Here is a 17,541-nt window from a genome sequence, read left to right on the forward strand (position 1 = left end):
CAACAACAAAATCCTTGTCCAAAGGTTCCCCTTTGTCTTTTTCAGTCAGAATAGAAGAGCTTTGATTTTTGTTGTGCAGCTCAACATGTTTCTGAGCCCCTCTGGCTCTGAAGAGGTTGACGTGCCGTCGCTTCCCGTGGCTCGGCTCGCTTGCCTCGGGTCACGGCCCCTTTGCTGCTCTTTCAGAGAAGCTGAACCAGCTGGTTTAAGCCCTCCGGACTCGGCAGGGTTTCCTGTAGCTGCCAGCTTTCCCAAGCTCCAGCTCTGGGCAGCCTTGATCTCTATTTCACTTTTTCAGTGATGCTGTAGTCGAAAGAGGATTCGATCAGTGTGAGCAGTTTTAAGAGAAACAGGCAGAAGCAGACCAAGCAGTAGGTAGCGCCTCCTGCCCGCTCTCACTGGGTGACCTCGGGGGCCCGCTAGCCCTCGCCTCCTGGGGGTTTGGGTGGTCTGACAAGACCGTGGAGGCAGCAGCCTCCCGGTGCCGAACGCGAGTTTGCAGGCTGACGGATGCGGAGCGCCCAGGGGAGAGCAGCGCTCGGGGTCCTGCGCAGGCTCCTCCACGTGTCTCCGGCGCGTACTCTCGGGCACGCGCTCGGCGTGGTAAACAAGCGCGTCTGCTGCCAGTCGTGTGCAGAAGGGTGTGGGAGCCTGAATATGTTCGAGCCGTGAAGCTCTCTAACGTGACAAACGTACCTCCAGCTAAACGCTCGTGTTCGGGGGGCCTTTGGCTGTGCTGGCCCCATTAAAACCAACTGAAGCCTATGTTGTTCCCTGTCCTTTGCAAATGTAGGCATGACCTAATAGCTGGTGAAGAGAAATTCCATCTTCTCTCTTTCCTGAATGTGGATGCGTGCATACAAATATCTATATGCTTTCTCGTGGTCCCCTTTATAAGGGGACAATTGTCTGGAAAGCTCCTTCCAGCCAGAAAGCAAGGAGTTAACTGTAAAAGCACTTAAAAATATATTTGGAGAGCAAATACACGTTTCTGTCATAAGTGCATGTCTTCTTGTGATCCCAGAGGGTACAAATAACCTAAATTTTACTTTCCTGCCTCGTGGGAAATCTGGGTAAATGTTTGTACAAGGAGCTAGTCAGTCATTTAGGGGAATAGAGGATTTCCTCCACACTAGAAACTCTGCTTCCTCTGCCTTGCCCATGTAAGGGCACTCTGGTAAGAAGCAATGATGAATGAGCGGCCATATGGAAGGACTTGCGCAAAAACAGCCTGCGCAAGTAAGGCGGCCTGCGAGAGAAGCGGAGGTGTGCGAGAGGAGACTTGCCTTTTCCATCCACTACCTCCTGTAACTATGGCTTATTTAAGAAGGAAAAAGGTGAAACAAGAAGACACGCACGTATGACGGCCGGAGAAGGTATGTAGGAGGATTGGGTCTTTGTGTTAGATGTATGTGCCTTTTCTCGTGTCTGTGTTTTTAATGTCTCTTGCAGGGATCTGCCTGCCTGGTAGATAGCGCCACGCTGCTGAGGTTCCATGCTACTATTTATAGTGGGAGTAAACAAGAGGGGTCTTGGGTCTAGCTGGGCTAGCTCAGGTACCTTGCTGTGGGTTTGGGAATGAGATGTGGAGAGAAGGTGGCTCCCGGCACCGGCCGGCGCACGCATAACCGCTTGGGCGGCCGAGGCTGGGGGATGAGGAGCTGCAACCGGAGAAGTCTGTTAGTGCCGCTAACGTGGCACCTCTGTGACAAGTGGTGTTGCTGGCAGTGGCCTGGCTCCCTCCACCTTGTCTGCAGGTGAAGGTGTGGGTCAAGTGTGTGGTGTTTTGTACTACTGTTGCTTTCATCTGTTTGTTATAGATTTAGCTGTGACGACTGGCCCTGTTATGGGGAGAGATGCAGTGCAGACACTGGTAATTCTCCCTTCAGCTACACCACCCTGCTTCTGCCCTTGCTCTGAGCTCTGCCGTTGTGGATCTGAAGGAGGTGGCTCTTTCCTTTTCTGCCCTCTGTGCTTATGACGGAGGTGCCAGCTATAGCAGGCTTGGTTTTGGTAGGGACTGTGCCACGGTAGGGTCTGCCCTCAATTCTGTTAGACTGGGCAGTTGGGAGAGATTGCACTTTCTGTCCTTAGAAATCGCAGCAAGATTCAGAGCAGGGGTAGCTGGGTAACAAATGCCTTTAGACATTCCCTGCCTCTCTGGTCAGTCCTCTGCTGGTGTCCGAAGCAAGCTGTTTGCCTGTTCTCCTTGCTGAAGCTGAGGCCATCTGTGGGTTTCCAGGGCTCTGGCTGTACGAGGGTGCTTGGGAAGCCTGATCTGAATCCACTAAGGATGCAAATGCAAAGAAAGAATTGGTTAAACTGGGTTTGTGCTCAGTATGCACACTCTCCTACCCAGAACTGAAATGGTTCTCCAAGGCTTCTGCCACACTTCAGATGTAACGAGTGAACCACCTCAGTTTAGCACGAGAACAGTCCTTGTAGTTAAGAAGCAGTAGTTACCGCTAGGTTTTTGATTTTCTGGAAATGAATGGGAAGACGCTTCTTTGGCAGAGCTTGCACTGAACCAGACTCTAGCTAATTAGTAACCAATTCTCCTAGGCAAGATTACTTGCTTAGGCATTTATCAGCTTCCAAAAAGTCAACCTTGTGGATTGCAACAACTGTTGCTTTGGCTGGCAACGGGGATCTTGGCCTCTCTGTGTTCCAGGCGTAACTGCAATAGAGAGCCATAAAACTACAGGGACGAACACCTTGTATTTTTGGAGCGTTTATGTAGCAGAGATAAGAAGGAATTCTGCTCTTATTTTCCTCCACTGATTAGGGAAGAGAAGCATGCAGCCCTGGCAGGAGACTGAGATTCAGGGTTCAGTAAGCCTGTCAGTAGGTGGTGTTGCTGAAACTGCCGCAGGAGAGCACCCTCCGGTGCACATGTGTCGCTGCAAAAAGATTTCTGGAATTCCCCCGGTATTTCATTTAATGAAGGACATCCAGACAAGCTAAATGTCCTCATTAGAAAAAGCTATTGGGTTATAGCATGGCTGTGTATCACCCTTAGCTGGAGAACAGCAAAGTAGGTCATTGCCGATGTTCACGGCTCTTTCTGCTCTGCAATAATATTTACTGCATCTGTTTGAATCCTCTCTATTCTCCATCATGACCTCTTCCTGGCCTCCACGCCTGGTTCCCAAGTGCTGCACTAGATTTGTTTTGGAGACCCTTAGTGTTGCTCTTGCAGCGGTGCCAAGCTGTGCTGGAGTGTGGAATGTCTCATTCATCCTTCTTGTGAATAAAATGGGCGACGGCCACACTGCTGTGGCCACAGATGCTGCTGGCCGTGTGTCCTCTGGCAGTGGCCAGCTGCAGACGTGGAGTACAGAGCCATCCTTCCCTAGCTTGTGCTGCTGCAGCTTCTGGCGGTTGTCAGACTGGGATCCCAAGGTGGAGCTTGTACCCATAGTTGTGCTTAAGGGACGTGGATGGATGCCTCCTCCTAGAATTTGTCTAGTCCTTCTTGAAACCGTTTGTTTTTTCTGCCTCCACTACAGGTTTTGACTTCCCCGATGCAATTGCGTGACAACACGCTGCCTGTCGTTTGAGTCTGCTGCACTGCAATTTCCCTGCTGGGCATTCCTGCAGCTCCTGCACTGTGTTCCCTGGTCATTCGCTCCGATTTCACCTGCCTTATCAAGTCTCTTTCCAGGCTAAAAAATTCTGATCTATTTAGTCTCTCAAACAAAAAGTTTTACACCCCACTGCCATGTCCGCTGCCACTTCCTTGGGCCACGTTGTCTTTGAGGAGGGGAACCAGAACTGTATGTAGCTCCCCTGTGGATTTGGCCTGAAGTGTAACAGTCTGTCCAGTTTGATTCTGTAGTCTTTTCCTAATCATTCCTAATGGTAGGGGTGTTGTTGTTGTTGTTGTTGTTTTTAATTGGCCCCTGCTGACATTCAGCTGTTGACTTGGTGATACTGTCTGCAGTGACTTTGGCTCTTTCCTGAGTGCTAGTAGCTAATTTGCAGACCACGTAGTGTCTGTGGAGGAAGATGATTTTTCCCCATGTGGATGAAGATAACTGATGATAATTTTCATCTGGCGCTTTATTATCAGGTCACAGGATCCTCCTGCAACCCTTTACAGTCAGCTTTAGGTTTGACTATACTGGATAATTTGGAATCATCACCCTCATTTCTGAATCTACTGAATAGCAGAGAGCCTTGTGGGACCCCACAGATGATGTTTACTCCGGTGTTCCCCTTCTGTTTGTTTCCTGTCTTTTAACCCAGGAGATATCCTCCCTTTTGTCCCGTTGCATCCCTGGTCTGGCAGGTAGGTTGAAAAGCCTGCCTCTCAGGATTTATTTCTGTAAGTCTTTGTATCCCTGAACACTGTGAAAAGACTCTTTCTCCTCCCACGTCTCTCTATTATTTTCTGCTTTCAATAGAAAGGAATGTTCTACAGGGGTCTGAAGCTCAGAGAAGTTTCTCGTCCTCGCTTTGCCCCTAGCTGCTTACAACCATTTGGGGTTGTGCAGAAGGGAGAATTTTTCCAGCAGATCATTAGCAAGAATTAGCATCTTCCTGATCTTGCTGCCCCTTTTTTGATGTGAGCCTGAAAAATATTGTGCTTTGGCAGAGCAAATCACGGCTGCTGGGGCGGGGGGAGCGAGACACCGCCAGGATCCTGTGCGGCGGGATTGCAGATACCCTCTCAGTTCATGTGAGTAATGATTCTGCAACGAGCTCTGCTCTGGGTGAATCTGTTTGTTGATCCTGATGAGAGCTGGGAACAGTTAGCGTTTTGCTGTTTGCAGCCAGGAATCCACCAAGATGAGGGTTTTGGCTGGCTCACAAGGTGGGATGGGTGGGACTGGTCCTGGGCGAGCCTCGTTTGGGAGGGAAGTCCTGGGAAGAACCTAATTGGGCAACAGGAAGAGGGCAAAGGAGCTTTAAGCCTTGGTTTAGCTAGAGCTAAACTTTTTTTAATCTCTCGAGATGGAGGAAGGAGGTCTGCCTTCGCCTGCAAGAGGGTGTGCTGGCAGGAAAGAGTTTGTGTTGGATTGATAGCGTTTGTAGGGGCCAAGAAGGGTTTTCATGGGCGAAGACCCACTTGGCTTTCTGGCCTTCCTCCCAGTATCAGCAGCTGGAGAAGGGGCCCCAGGGATAGCTGTTGGGTAAGTCTAGAGCAGCAGAAGGGCGATGTGCGTCCTAGTGTGATGCAGTGGGGTAGGATGGCTGAGCAACACCCTGAGGAAACAGATGAGGCAGCGGGCTGCAGAGCCAGGGCCGGGAGCTGGTCTGCAGCCGGGAGGAATTTCAGGGTCTGAAAGGGCACAAAGCTATGGGAAAAGGGGCAGAGACCTCCGGGTGTGGTGGGGGAGGTTCTGTACTTGGGCATCTCCAACTTGTGGACGATGGGCTACCCTGTAGCTGGGCGGTGAGCATGGCTGCACTGAGATAAGCGATAACTAATGGTAGTGGATAGGTGAGGTGCAGAGACTTGCTGTATTGTTGATAGGAAAAGTTGCAGTAAAAGGGTTGGCTATTGGCTCCAGGAACTGAGCAGGAGGTTGTGACAAGTGAATTGCTGTCTTTTTAGTTTAATAATCTGTTTAGGTTTAAGTTTGTTAGCAGTTGGTTGGCATGAATCGCAAGCCTCTTGTTATCCCTGTGTGCGGTAGCACCCCTATCATTAAAGCCTGGTGATTTCCCGGCGGATTCCGGTGTGCAGCAGCCTGAGAAATCCCCAGCGGGGTTGGTGGGGGCCTTGCAGTGAGGGAGTGTTAGTGAGGGATCGTTTTGCGCTTTCAGCAGTGTTTGGTTTCACAATTTGGGGAATGATTCTGCTTCTAAATGAACTCACGTGTTTTCCCAGGCTGCCTTGCAAACCCAACGCTAAAATAAGGACAGAGGGTCGGGTCCTTGCCGGGGAAGGGCTGGGTATTCGGGGAAACCTGCGCTTCAGCATGTAGCTCATACACGAGGAAGATTTTGTTTAATGTTGCAATCCATAAATAGCCCTGGAGATCACTGGGTCAGGAATTTCCCGGCTGGGTTAGTGACCTTGGCTCAGCAGACCAGGTGTTTTTCAGGTTCTCGCCTCCTTCAGCGGCTGGTCGTGGCTGAGATACGGACGTGCGCTGTGTGTGCTTGTGTGTGCGTGTGTTGGTGTGAGTGGCTGTTCCTGAGGGTGTCCTCTGCGGGAAGGGCTGCTGTGATAGGGCTCACTCTGCCAGAGCATGGTGCCGTGCTGCCCCGCGCGTGGATCTGGGCTCCAAGTGGTGCGGGGCTCAGTGTGGACTTCAATCTCCACCTTAGCAAGGCAGCGAGTTTTGCAGGGAAGGGTTCAGCAGAAGGAAGTGAGTCAGGTCTTGCTGGCCACTTGTTCTGCCCTGACAGCCCTTCCCAAGCTCAAGATTTCCAAGATTTCCCTTCCTGAGATTGGGGAGAGGGATGAGGAACAAAGTGGTGGTCCTAGAAAAGCGAAGTTGGTACATTGTGCTGTAAGTGATCATCTAAGCTAATCTGCACTCTATTTGCATATTTACACAATAGACTAAAACGGCTGCAAATGGACCATTATGTTCTATTGTCTGGCTGTCATTCTAATCAAGAGTATTAAGCGCTTGCTCCGTGCTGTCATTAGCTTCACTGGGGAGGCTGGAGCTTTGGCTAATGATTCAGCAGTGCGTTGGGAAGGTGGTCTGCTTCCACGGCACTGCTCTCCCTGGGCCTTTGGGAGAGGTCTTGGTTCCTGGCACCGCACTGCTCAGGGTCTCCTCGAAATCCCTGTGCCTGGTCTTGGGTTGTGGCTTTCCAAGGCAGAGGCTGCGTCCATGTGCTTGGCGCACAAGGATGTCCTTTGAGTGACACACACAACGATGCTTGCTCCAGCCAAGCACCTAAAGAAGAGCAGCTCAGGACTGGAAATCCTGCAAATTATTTCTTTGGCCAATATCTTCTAAAGTGAGACGCCAGTCAGAGCTTTCCTCTCTGGCCTGGCTTGCAAAAGCAAAAATCCTGAGAATTCAGTGATGCCTGAAAACTGCTGGGCTTGGAAACCGTGCCCCAGTTTAGTTCCCTGCACCAGCCACAAAAACCACTTCCCTTCAGCTTTATCTCTTGGTACTAACAAACGTGGCAAAGCAAAGATCAGGAGACAAGTGTCTTTTCCTTCCAAGAGGCTCTCTGAGAGAGAGAGACCCAAACCTGTTTACCGACTGCCAAAAGTCAGGAGAGGTTTTTTTGAATGGCAGCATGTCGGCATGACAGACGGTCCCAGCTTGCTTCCTTGCCCCAGTGTGGTTGAGGCTTCGCGGTCTCCCAGGGCGCTGGGCTGGCTCGCTTGGGTGTCCTCCTCCTTCCTTGCCCAGGCTATTGCTCGCCTCTGCCTGGAAACTCGTCTCCGGCGGGGCCTGAGGCTGGGCACCCTGATCAGGGCAGTGGGGCCGCGTGTCTCCCGTCCTCCCTCGTCCACGCCATGGCCCTTGGCTGACGGAGAGCTCCACGTGGCCTTTCAGCCACCGGCACCGGACAAGCTGCTGACGCTGCCTGTTCTGGGGTCGCTTGTGTGCTTGAAGTCAGGGTCGCTTGGGTTTTTTTCTGTGAGGATAAAACCATGAAAAGACTCTTTGGTAGGGCTGGTTTTGGCTTCAGTGAGTTTTACCTGTTGTATAAACTGTAAATGTGCATCAGGCCAGAAGGGAATGAGGATATGTAGTGCTGAATTGTTAATACGGGGTTGTCTAATAAGAAAAATGACTCTGGACCTGGAAGGTACAATTTATACTTTCATCTTCTAGAAAATAGCATTGCCAGCAGGGGGAACATTTGTGGAGTTTTGCACTGACTCATACTTCCTGTTAATTTTCAACATGAAATACACAAAATGCTAGTTTTTCTCTGAGGCCTGTGGTGCTAAATTACCTCTGGATGTATAAAGCTAAGCAACAGATGGATTTTTTTTTTCCCCAGAGGTCTGAGCAGTTCTGTAGAAGTTTCGAGCAAGTGCAGCCCCAGACATAAACGTTCCTGCTGTCCACAGATGCAAATTTGGATTCAAGAGTCTAATCTGGGAGACTAAGCAATGGTTTGGATGTTATGATGGGGCTGTTCAGAGCACCTTAAACTCTTTGAAACAAAGCATTCAAACCTTGACCATCATACAATACCAAGAAGCTGATAAAACAGTTAAACGGAAGGGAAGGCAGTTGGTTTTGGGCACAGAAATGCTTGTGAAGTAGAGAAGATGATCTTTTTAAAACAAAATTTTAAAAAATACCTTTTCTTTCTCTTTTTTTTTTGCCTTTTTCTGTATTGAGCTCAGTGCCTGGGTCTTTAGTGTCTGCCTTCTCAGACAGGTACTCTTTTCCATACAAGACCACACAGTAACTTTGCAAATTTATTCATAATCTTGTCAGCTTGGTTTAGTCTGAGCGGTTACCCTCCGTACGTGCCCATTTCAAACGGTGCTCTGCACAAGTGTGGCAGGGGGAAGGCTCTTTCCATGCATGTTCCAGCATTTTTATTTCACTCTGATCATTTTTAATGCTGAGAGTCGTTTTGGTTGCTATGAATTATCACTTGGTTAGGATGAGACTTGTGCTTAGAAAACAGAAAAAATGTTTTTTGTGTTGTACCTCAGGGGGGAAAACCCAAAAACTCACCCCTGGAAAGCCACGGAGGGTGGTGCCTGGGGAGTGTCATGCTGAACCGGGATACAAGGCGCGCCTCTCCCGGGACCTGGTCTAGCAGGCTCCCTTGACTTTCTCTATCGATGCACTCCCTTTGTGTGTGTGTTTGCACACGTGTGTACACATGTCTCTGCCTGTTGCTTTCCTTTCCTTCATGGTCTTTATCCTCTCCTCCTGTTTGGGCTGGTGTGTCCTGCTGCCGTGCCAGCTCGCTGCACCTTCCTTGCCAGGAGACCTGTGCCAGCGCGGGTAGCAGTTGCGTGTTACTCACACAGGAGGAGGTGCTGTCTTCCAGCCCAGCTCTGAAGGAAGAGCATGTGTTTCCCCTACGCACTTGGGCCGTTGGAGACCCCACAGGGATGTCACTCAAAAAAAAAAAAAAAAGGGGGGGGGGGAAGGAAGGAACAGCTGTAACCTGGTAACCATGAGAGCTGTGGGAGGAGAAGCAAATAAATGATGATTATATATATTTTAATAAATACAGAAAATGAAAGGGCAGAGTTTCCTGAATGGCTTTGTTTGTCGGGGAGGCTGGGGGCAATGAAGACTTTGAGAGCCTGACAGCTGCTGGGCTTGTCTTTACTGATGGGACCAGAGCTGGAGATGGGCCAGAAGCTCTGCTGACACATAAGTCGTAGGACCTAGCCCTTCTTGAAGGGGTGACTGGAAACAAAGATGAGGAGAAGGAAAGGGGATGGGACTTCCCTTCTGCTGGGCTCTGTTTGAAGGGAGAGTTAGAGGCCTGAGTGCTTTCTCATTTGAAATAGCTGTTGGCTGGCGGGGGGATGTGGGGAGGGTAGGGAGCCTGGGGAAGCTCTGCAGCGGAGCCAAGAGCATGCTGTTTGCCATCAAGCTTTGGAGCGTCTGTGCGTGAGGGCGGAAGGAGGGCACGCGTCCCAGCAGATGAGGGCTGGCTGCCAAACATCAATCAGCCTTGGAAGGAGACCTTGCCCTAAGGACCTGGCTAGTGTCCTTCCTGGAGCGAGGAGAGTGGCAGGCTCCATTTCCTCATTATCTGGCGTCTCCGCAGCTCAGAATTGAAGGAGAATGGGTGTTTTGGTGGCTCGGAGGGACGGCAGCACAGGGCTGGGCTCTGCAGCCACGGCTGGTGGGGGCAGGACATGGGAGAGTGCTTGCTGTCCTGGGGGCCCTTTGAGCATAATTTAGACACAGTTGGCCTGTGATGGGTTTGCAAAAGGCCAGGAAAGAGCAGTTCAACAGCTGCAGGCTCCTGTCCCACCAGTGCCCTCTGCCTACGTGGTAGGCTGTTTTTAGCAAAGCCACAAGAGACAGCCAGGCGGCCTGTTCATCTGTAGCAACCCAGACCCAGATGTCTGCCATCAGCAAGGGAAGGGACAGGCCCTACAGCTCTCTTGCTCCATCATCACTCCCAGTGAAGGTTTGTTCTTTCCATACCATTAGAGGGTAGCAGGAGACAGTAGCAGTTGGCTAGTGTATTACAGCATGTACTATACACTGAAGTGTGAGAAAAGTGACTTTGCTCAGGCTGGAGATGTTGAGGCTGGACATTAGGATCTCATTTTCCTGGCTACACATCCCGAGTCCGTGGATGCTGGGGAAAGGATGCAGTTGGGAGAGAGCTTCCAGCAGGGCCTCATTCCTCTGGCTCCTTTCATAGCACAGAACAGGGGGAGAGGAGAACCCTAGATCATACATTATACGAGGATTTGCTCCAGGTGTAGGTTCAGCTGTTTCTTCTCTCCAGACACCCCCTGGAAGGAGGAGAGGGAGGGAGTTCTGGGAGGTTTTTTAGAAACCTTTGGGTTCCTGCAGTCCCGGGGGCATCACTGAGAGCTCTGGAGCTCCCGATGGTGCCTGGCAGGTCTGAGCAATTGCATCAATTGCATCATGCCATTTGCAGGTACCAGAATGGAGGATTATGGGAGCTGATGATAGCCCTGGGCAGTCTGGGATTGCTTTGTGATCCAAAGCAGGAGAATGCTTGGCCGTGTCTGTGGTGCATAGCAGGCAAGGAAGCGCAAAGGAACTTAGATTGTTTCTTATCACTTACATAGATAGTTCCCCCTCCCAAAAGTAAAAATAAAAATCCTGAAATACACTGTAACAAGCTGCCAGCTCTTGGAGTTTCCCCTGGGGCAAAGGTGTCTCTTGGGTGGCGAGAGCCTGCAAAGGCTCCAGAGAGCTCTGCAGGGCATGAGGAATGTCGCAGAGCACCCCGCGGCCAGGTTTAGCCCCCGGCTGGCACAAGCAGATGCATGGGCTATCACTGGTCTTCTGCGTGTGTTCTCCATCTCTGGGGACCACGCTGTCAGCAGCATAGCTTTTGTGTGTGCCCTGTGTTGAAATGCAACTAGGGAAGAGCAGGCTTGTGACCAGCCCACGCATGAGAAATCTTATTGAAGAAAACCAAGCTTGGTGCAGCTCTGAGGCTCCTGGCAAAGCACGTTCTAAGGGGCACCTGTGTTTGCTAAAATAGGAAAGTGATTGTGTCTAGCTCCAGTTTAGCAGTAGGAGAGATCAACAGGGAGATCTTGTTTGGATCACACTCTGCTTGATCCCCGTTTCTCTGTTCCCAAGATGCTGAGCAGTAGGGTATCCCCTCGAGGTGTGCTGATCGCTGCTGGGGAGCTGGCCAAGCTGCGAGGAGGCAGTGTTGTAGTGATGAAGTGGAAGAGTGTTGTGATTTCCATATGCTGATTACAACGTGCATTTTTAGTTGTACATGGTTCTGGAGAAAGGAAGGGAAGGCAAGATAAAAATAAAGCTGCAGTCCTGTATTTAGCTATAAATCACTCTGGGATTTTTTTCAGTAGTATTTGAAGACTGTGCAATAAAAATTCTTGTTCATGAATTTTTTATTTTATACCACTAGTGCTTGGAAGAACTAGTTGGATTTTTGTGGCATCTCTGTAGCTCAGAATCCCTATGTTTGGGGAAAGAGGAGGGTTCCAAATTCTTTACGCTGATGTAAAGAAATTTGTGTATGGTGCAGTAGCACTTCTTTCTAAGACATTGGTGATATCTTAAAGTCACTGTTTAATAAAGACATCTTCAGCAAATGTGTGTGTGCAATATTTGTCTTACCTATTTGCTGAACCTTCATCTAAAGCCAGAATAAACAAATGTGCCAAGTTTTTAAATTTCTGAATGATTTTATATGCAAGAATAAAAAAATATATTCCAAATGTAGCTGTTACTGTGGCTATATGGGAACAAACTCAGATGCAAATACATAGCAGAAGTTGTGTTTTCAGAGATACTGATGATATTAGATTTTTATATTATAATTTCTTAGCATTGACAAAGGACAGCTGTAAATACTTGCTTTGTTTCACAAATTTGACACGTGATCTGAGGCCAAGAGAAACTGATTAATTGAATTAAAAAGAATCACATGGAATTAAAAAAACAAAGGTTTTACACTTAAAGAGAATAATTGTGCATAGATATGAGCATCCTTAGCTCTCAAAGGGTGCAGAATAATTTTCCAGAGCTTGTTCTGTAGTGAAGCTGCCTGTCTGAACTCTGAGCAGTGAGAGCCGTGGGGAATGAGAGATGCGGTGGTAGCTCTATGTAAAGGTGCCCTTTCCACATGGCAGTCAGTGTGGCCATAGCTGTGCAGCCTTAGCAGTCTGCCTCTCCTCTAGGAAATATAACAACATGCTCTTTTAAACAGGCACTTAATCATCAATGGAGTTTACTATGTGAAACAGTCTCCTTGGAATAGGAATGTAATTCCTATATGGAATTATAATTGGAGGTAGGGACCTGATCGCCCATTTTAAAATATGAGTTGTAGTAAGAGTTATAGTATGATTTTTTTTTCTCCCTCCTCTCCCCCAAAGTCCAGTTTTAGGATGTTATCCTGGCCTCACAGCAATAATAAGTCACATTTGGGCCAGCAACTTTGCTAGAGGTAGCCTGGTGAAATTATCCTTTTGGTGTATCATAGTTCAGCTTTAAGAGGAAAGGCTTGCTTGTGGCTTTGTCATTAGATCAATATTAGATCCCTCTTTGCAATGTGAGCTAGAGATGGTCAGCTAACTTCTATACTTATATTAGTCTATATCCAGAGGGAGTGCTTGAGTTGACAGGAATTTGGCCTGATTCCTCTTAAAGACCAAGTTTTGGATCAATTTATATCCTAGAATAACCTTTCTCAAGCCCAAGGCGCTGCACAGATGTGTGACTCAGTGCAGAGAGCGTCAACTGCGGTGTGCGTATGGCAGCTAAAAGGAATTGAAAAGCTCTGGGAGTATAGAATTAAGTGACAAACAACGGCAGTGAAAATCACCCAAAGTGCTGAGAGTGAGCTCAGTTAGCTTCTGGGGCTACATGCTGGTTACTCTTCCAGAAATTTGGGAGCAGCAGCTGATGAAGATTTTAGAGCCTAGTCAGCTGGGAAGTTATTTACATGGGTTTGAGTTGTTAGAGGTGTAAAACAGTCTGAGGGCCCTGAGATCACATCTCTGCAGCATGCAGCCAAAAAATAGGTGTTGTCTTGTTGCCAATGTTGTTGTTGAAGCTGTTGAAGCTCTTTTGCCTTTAGATAACTTAAATACTATGTACCGAGGCAAAACCATGGGAAGATGGCAGGTCTTGTAGGTGCTTTGGGTAAGACCCTTTGAAGTGCACCTGACAGGAGTGGACCCTTTCAGCCTTTTGTCTGCCTTGCGCTGCAGAGTTGCTTGTGAGGGACAAAGAAGCAGCTTATTGCTAGGCACCAGATCTCCTGTTCCAAGTCCTTCCTGCCCTTCTTACTTTCCATAGAGGGCCCATGGAACTGGAGTTACCCTGATGGCACAGGTGAATTTCACTGATGAAGCCGGGTCCTAAAGGGTCAGGACCAGTGATCTTGCCTTGTGCATCTGTATGCAGGCTTTACAGCACTGAAGGGCTTTATTGTCTTGTGAAGAGAAGTTTCAGGTATGGTTTGAAAAAGAAGAGAAAAGACAAGCTCTTAACCGTCTTGAAGAATGGTTTGAGAGCTGTTTGAGTTTCATCTCTTTTCTGTGTGGCTGAGCATTGTCCTCAGAAAGCTGCATATGGGAGACCGTAGACAGCTCTCTCTGCACCTTGGCTCTCTCCAAGGCATTTGTGAGACCCTCTGTGCTCAGAGAGACATCAGCATGCCGAGGAATGGATGATCTATCCTCCTGGCCCTGCCACTTGACAGCTGGACAGATGACTGACTCTCAGTGTTCGTGGTTTCTCATTTAATGCTGGGGCTGTCTGGATGATTTAAGCGCTAGCAGTCCGGAGAGGAGGTTGTGCTTATGTTTCTAGCAGTGTTACTGCAGTGCCATCTCCTTGTTTCCCTCCCATCAATACTTTTCCTTGCGGCGGGAGGGTGAGGGGTGGATCTCCGTTTTGTTGTCAGCTGTAGATCTTTCTTGCAAGCGGTTTTATTTCCTCCTGGTGACTGTGATTTTTCATTGGCTCCTCTTATGCTCCTTTGTTTGCCTGCTGAGAAGCAAATGTCCTGTGCACAGCGCTGCCGAGTGCAGCGGGCTGCGGCCGGGGGAGCGCGCTCCGCGCCGTGCCCATCCCGGCGGCCCCACGTGTGAGGCCGGCCGAGCCCGGTGGCCGCCCCGTCCCACACATGCCCCCGGGGGGAGTGCTCTGCCGGGGGGGCACGGCCGCCTGCCCTGCAATGTAATGGCAGCTGGGGGGCAGCGAGCTTCTCCTAGCGCGGGGGCTGCAGCTTGGGGTAGCGGCAGGCGGTGCAGGCTGCTGGGGGCCGGCCCCGGGGGAGGTGCCGGGGCGGGCAGGGCAGGGCAGGGTGCCCCCCCCATTGCCTCTGTCCCCTTCTCTCCTGCAGGCTCTCGTCGCCCGGTGGCTGCGGCGGCGGGGACGGCGGTGGGAGCTGCAAGAGCGGGGTCATTCTGGACATTGCCGCCCTGAAGATGACGGAGCTGGAGTCCGAGGTGTTGCCGCTACCACCCCGATACCGCTTCCGTGACTTGCTGCTGGGGGACCAGTCCTTCCAGAGCGATGACAGGTGCGGGGGTACCGGAGGCGAGACAGGGACACACACACACACACACACACAAACACACTGGGGACACACACGCTTCGGGATGCGTACCTGGAGATGCATACACCGGGGATGGGGACATGTACCTGGAGATGCCCACCGGGGATGGACACAGATACACACACACACGTACATACACACACAGCCCGGGGACGGGGGCACATACCTGGGCACCCAGAGCCGCCCCGGGGGTGGGGGGCGCGGAGCTCTCCGCGGTGCTGATGCCCGCCCGGCGCGGAGCTCTCCGCGGTGCTGATGCCCTCCCGGTGCGGAGCTCTCCGCGGTGCTGACGGCTGCTTCCCGGCGCGGCTGCCTTTGCTGGTGGTGGTGCCCGGGCTGGCGGCATGGCGCTAGGGGCGTGCAAAGGCTGGCGGGCATTGGCATGTGGGGTACGTAAGAGTCGGCGAGCATTGGGATGTGGGGTTTGCAGGCACTGGTGGGCATGGGGAGGTGTATAGGTGTGCTGGGGCTGTGGACTTGAGGAGTTGTGTGTGGATATGCCTGGGCCTGTGGGCATGCCCAGGCCAGTGGGCTTTGGGATTTGTGTGGGCATGCTGGGTGTAGAAGGCGCTGGTATGTGTGTGGATATATCTGGGAGTGTGTGGGCATGCCAGAGCTAGTGGGCCACGGGAATGTGTGGGCATGCTGAGGCTGGTGGGGCTCTGGGAGTTATCAGTATGCTGAGCCCGCGGATGTGCACCCAGCATGTGTGGGTGTGCTGGGCAGTCTGTCGTGTCTGGGAGTCCCATGGTGGGTGAGAAGGAGGAAGAGGGACAGTTCTCTGGGAGATGCCTGGGGCACAGATGGCAAGGTGAATGGCTGGTGTAACTCCCTGTCAAGCCATGTGCAGAGTTTGGGCTGAGTGCCTACATTTATTTAACAGAACAGGCTGGCTGAGCCTTACCTCCAAGGCTGCCTGTGCAGCAGGGGAAGCTGATGGGAGCACAGTGACTCCAAACAGCCACTGTGGATGTGGCACAACTCTCTTTTCCTTAGGCTGTCTAGGGAAATGGCCTTGGTGGGTTTAGTGCCAAGTGCCGTTCCTCTCTGCCTGGCAGGGATTTATTACCAAGTTGACTGAGCTAAAGCCAAATAAGGATTGTCGTGAGTGGCAAGTGATTTCCTTGAGGGGAGCAGGTGAATGAAGGGTATCAAGAACAGCTGTCCCTTCAACTCTGTTCGTGACATAAAAATCAAGGAGCTACAGTGCAGGGGGGAGTCAACAAGATTGTCATCTTTTCCCACCAATTAATTGCATGTTGTAAGCAGTGAGAGCTGTAACTCTTGTTGAAATAAATCTTCAGCTGCTGCTGAGTTAGCTTTTAGGTAGCTGCTGTGTACCTGCTACACCTGAATAAAGGCTTTCAGGCATCTGTGTTAAAAGGTAGTTCTGGGTTTTTTGTGTTTTTTTTTTTTAATACACAAGTTTCAGACACAAAAAAATAGTGAGTTCATGTTTGAGAATGTGAGAATTACAAATGTTCTAAATAAACCTATTTTTTATTGCCGCCTAGGAATTGATCTTTCTCAAAAATGAGTCTGTGATCCTCAAGATTTCAAAGCCTATATTTCCTTAATAGGCACTTAAAAATTAATATAGATTTATGGGATCAGGTGGGAGTCTGATTGAAAATTCCTGCTGCAAAAAAATCTCTAGATTTCAGAATGGTTGTGATCTGAATCATTTGGATAAGTGTAAAGTTTGCAGTTATGATAGATTTCATCTTTTAATATTTGGGAAGCATCTGCAATATGGAAGTCAGCAATTGCAGTTTGTGTGTTTATTCAGCATTCTACTGATATTAATCATTACTCTCCATTTTCATTGGGATTTGGGTGTTCCTTATTCAGAATCTCTCTTTAATTTTAGTGTGGAGACACTCTGGATTATGTAGGTAAATCAAGATGTCTTGGCTTCACTGTTTTTTTTGGTGCTGCTACTTCTAGGTTTTTTGACTTTTCTCTTCATTTAGAAAATATTGAAAATTTCACGGTGTGTTTGGGAACGCAAATCTATGAGCATACGTCTCTTATTCAGTGAGACGTGTAGTCTGGTTGACTTAACCGGGAGTTGGGGTAAGCCATGCTGTTGGCCTTTGGAAATGTTACTTTTAGGCATCAGTTACAGTCCAAGTCGTTAATGATCCTGGGGCCTTATAGATGAAGGAGAGACTATGCAGAGCAATCATGACCAGTAAATTATTAGTCTGTTCTGAACCAACGGAATAAGCAGCTGATTTAGTCTAGCAGAAGAAAAGGGGAAAGTCTTTTTGTTTTTGCTGTGTTTATAAATACTAAGCAACTCAGAGAGATGCTTTGAAGTGCTTTATTACAACACTGACAGGAATGTGGCGTCTAACCGCTGATGAAAATTTCCCTACCTGAGCAGTATGGTGAACCGTGAACGATTAAATAGAACTCATTGGACGTAGGGATTTAACACTGAAAGAAAACAGCAATAGAAGTAAGTAGCCCAGTTCTTTCTAGAAGCAATGCTAAAAACATTAGTGTCTTTAGTATCAGCTTTTGAAAAACTCCCCTAGTGTGTTGCTGAAAGTGATGAGGTTTCTGGGGTCAGCAGAAGACTGAAAGGATTAGAGGCCTTATGGGAATTCACAATTCACTTCTGGGGCATTAGAACCATTTCTGTTGGAAATTTATTAACCCATCCTCATCACAGCGGATGCTGAGGAGAAACCAACACTGGACTGAGGTAAGAGAATGAGGTAATGTTGGAGCTTGAGGAGTCAAGAGCTTGCTGGAACAAGTGGATAATTAGAGAGCTGTGGTATGGCAAGAGGGAACATGTCCAGAAAAGCTACAGAACTGAAAGGACAGATCAGTGAATAGGCGGGTGGGAAGCAGTAC

At 49.4% G+C, this 17,541-nt stretch overlaps 1 protein-coding gene across 8 annotated transcripts in view; it reads left to right on the forward strand.

Moving 5' to 3' along the window:
* Nucleotides 1-17,541, forward strand: part of KCNT1 (potassium sodium-activated channel subfamily T member 1) — an 83,052-nt gene that overhangs the window by 1,537 nt on the left and 63,974 nt on the right. For 5 of the 8 annotated variants that reach the window (XM_068914933.1, XM_068914932.1, XM_068914935.1 and 2 more), the window contains exon 2: nucleotides 14,458-14,637. In XM_068914933.1, the coding sequence (XP_068771034.1) occupies nucleotides 14,458-14,637 (180 nt within the window). Of the gene's footprint in view, nucleotides 1-1,217; nucleotides 1,377-14,096; nucleotides 14,292-14,457; nucleotides 14,638-17,541 lie in introns of those variants that run through there. The other 3 variants (XM_068914940.1, XM_068914942.1, XM_068914936.1) reach the window with 3 other exon arrangements.

The sequence above is a fragment of the Struthio camelus genome, chromosome 20 (genome assembly GCF_040807025.1).
Source record: "Struthio camelus isolate bStrCam1 chromosome 20, bStrCam1.hap1, whole genome shotgun sequence".
In the NCBI taxonomy this organism is placed as follows: Eukaryota; Metazoa; Chordata; class Aves; order Struthioniformes; family Struthionidae; genus Struthio; species Struthio camelus.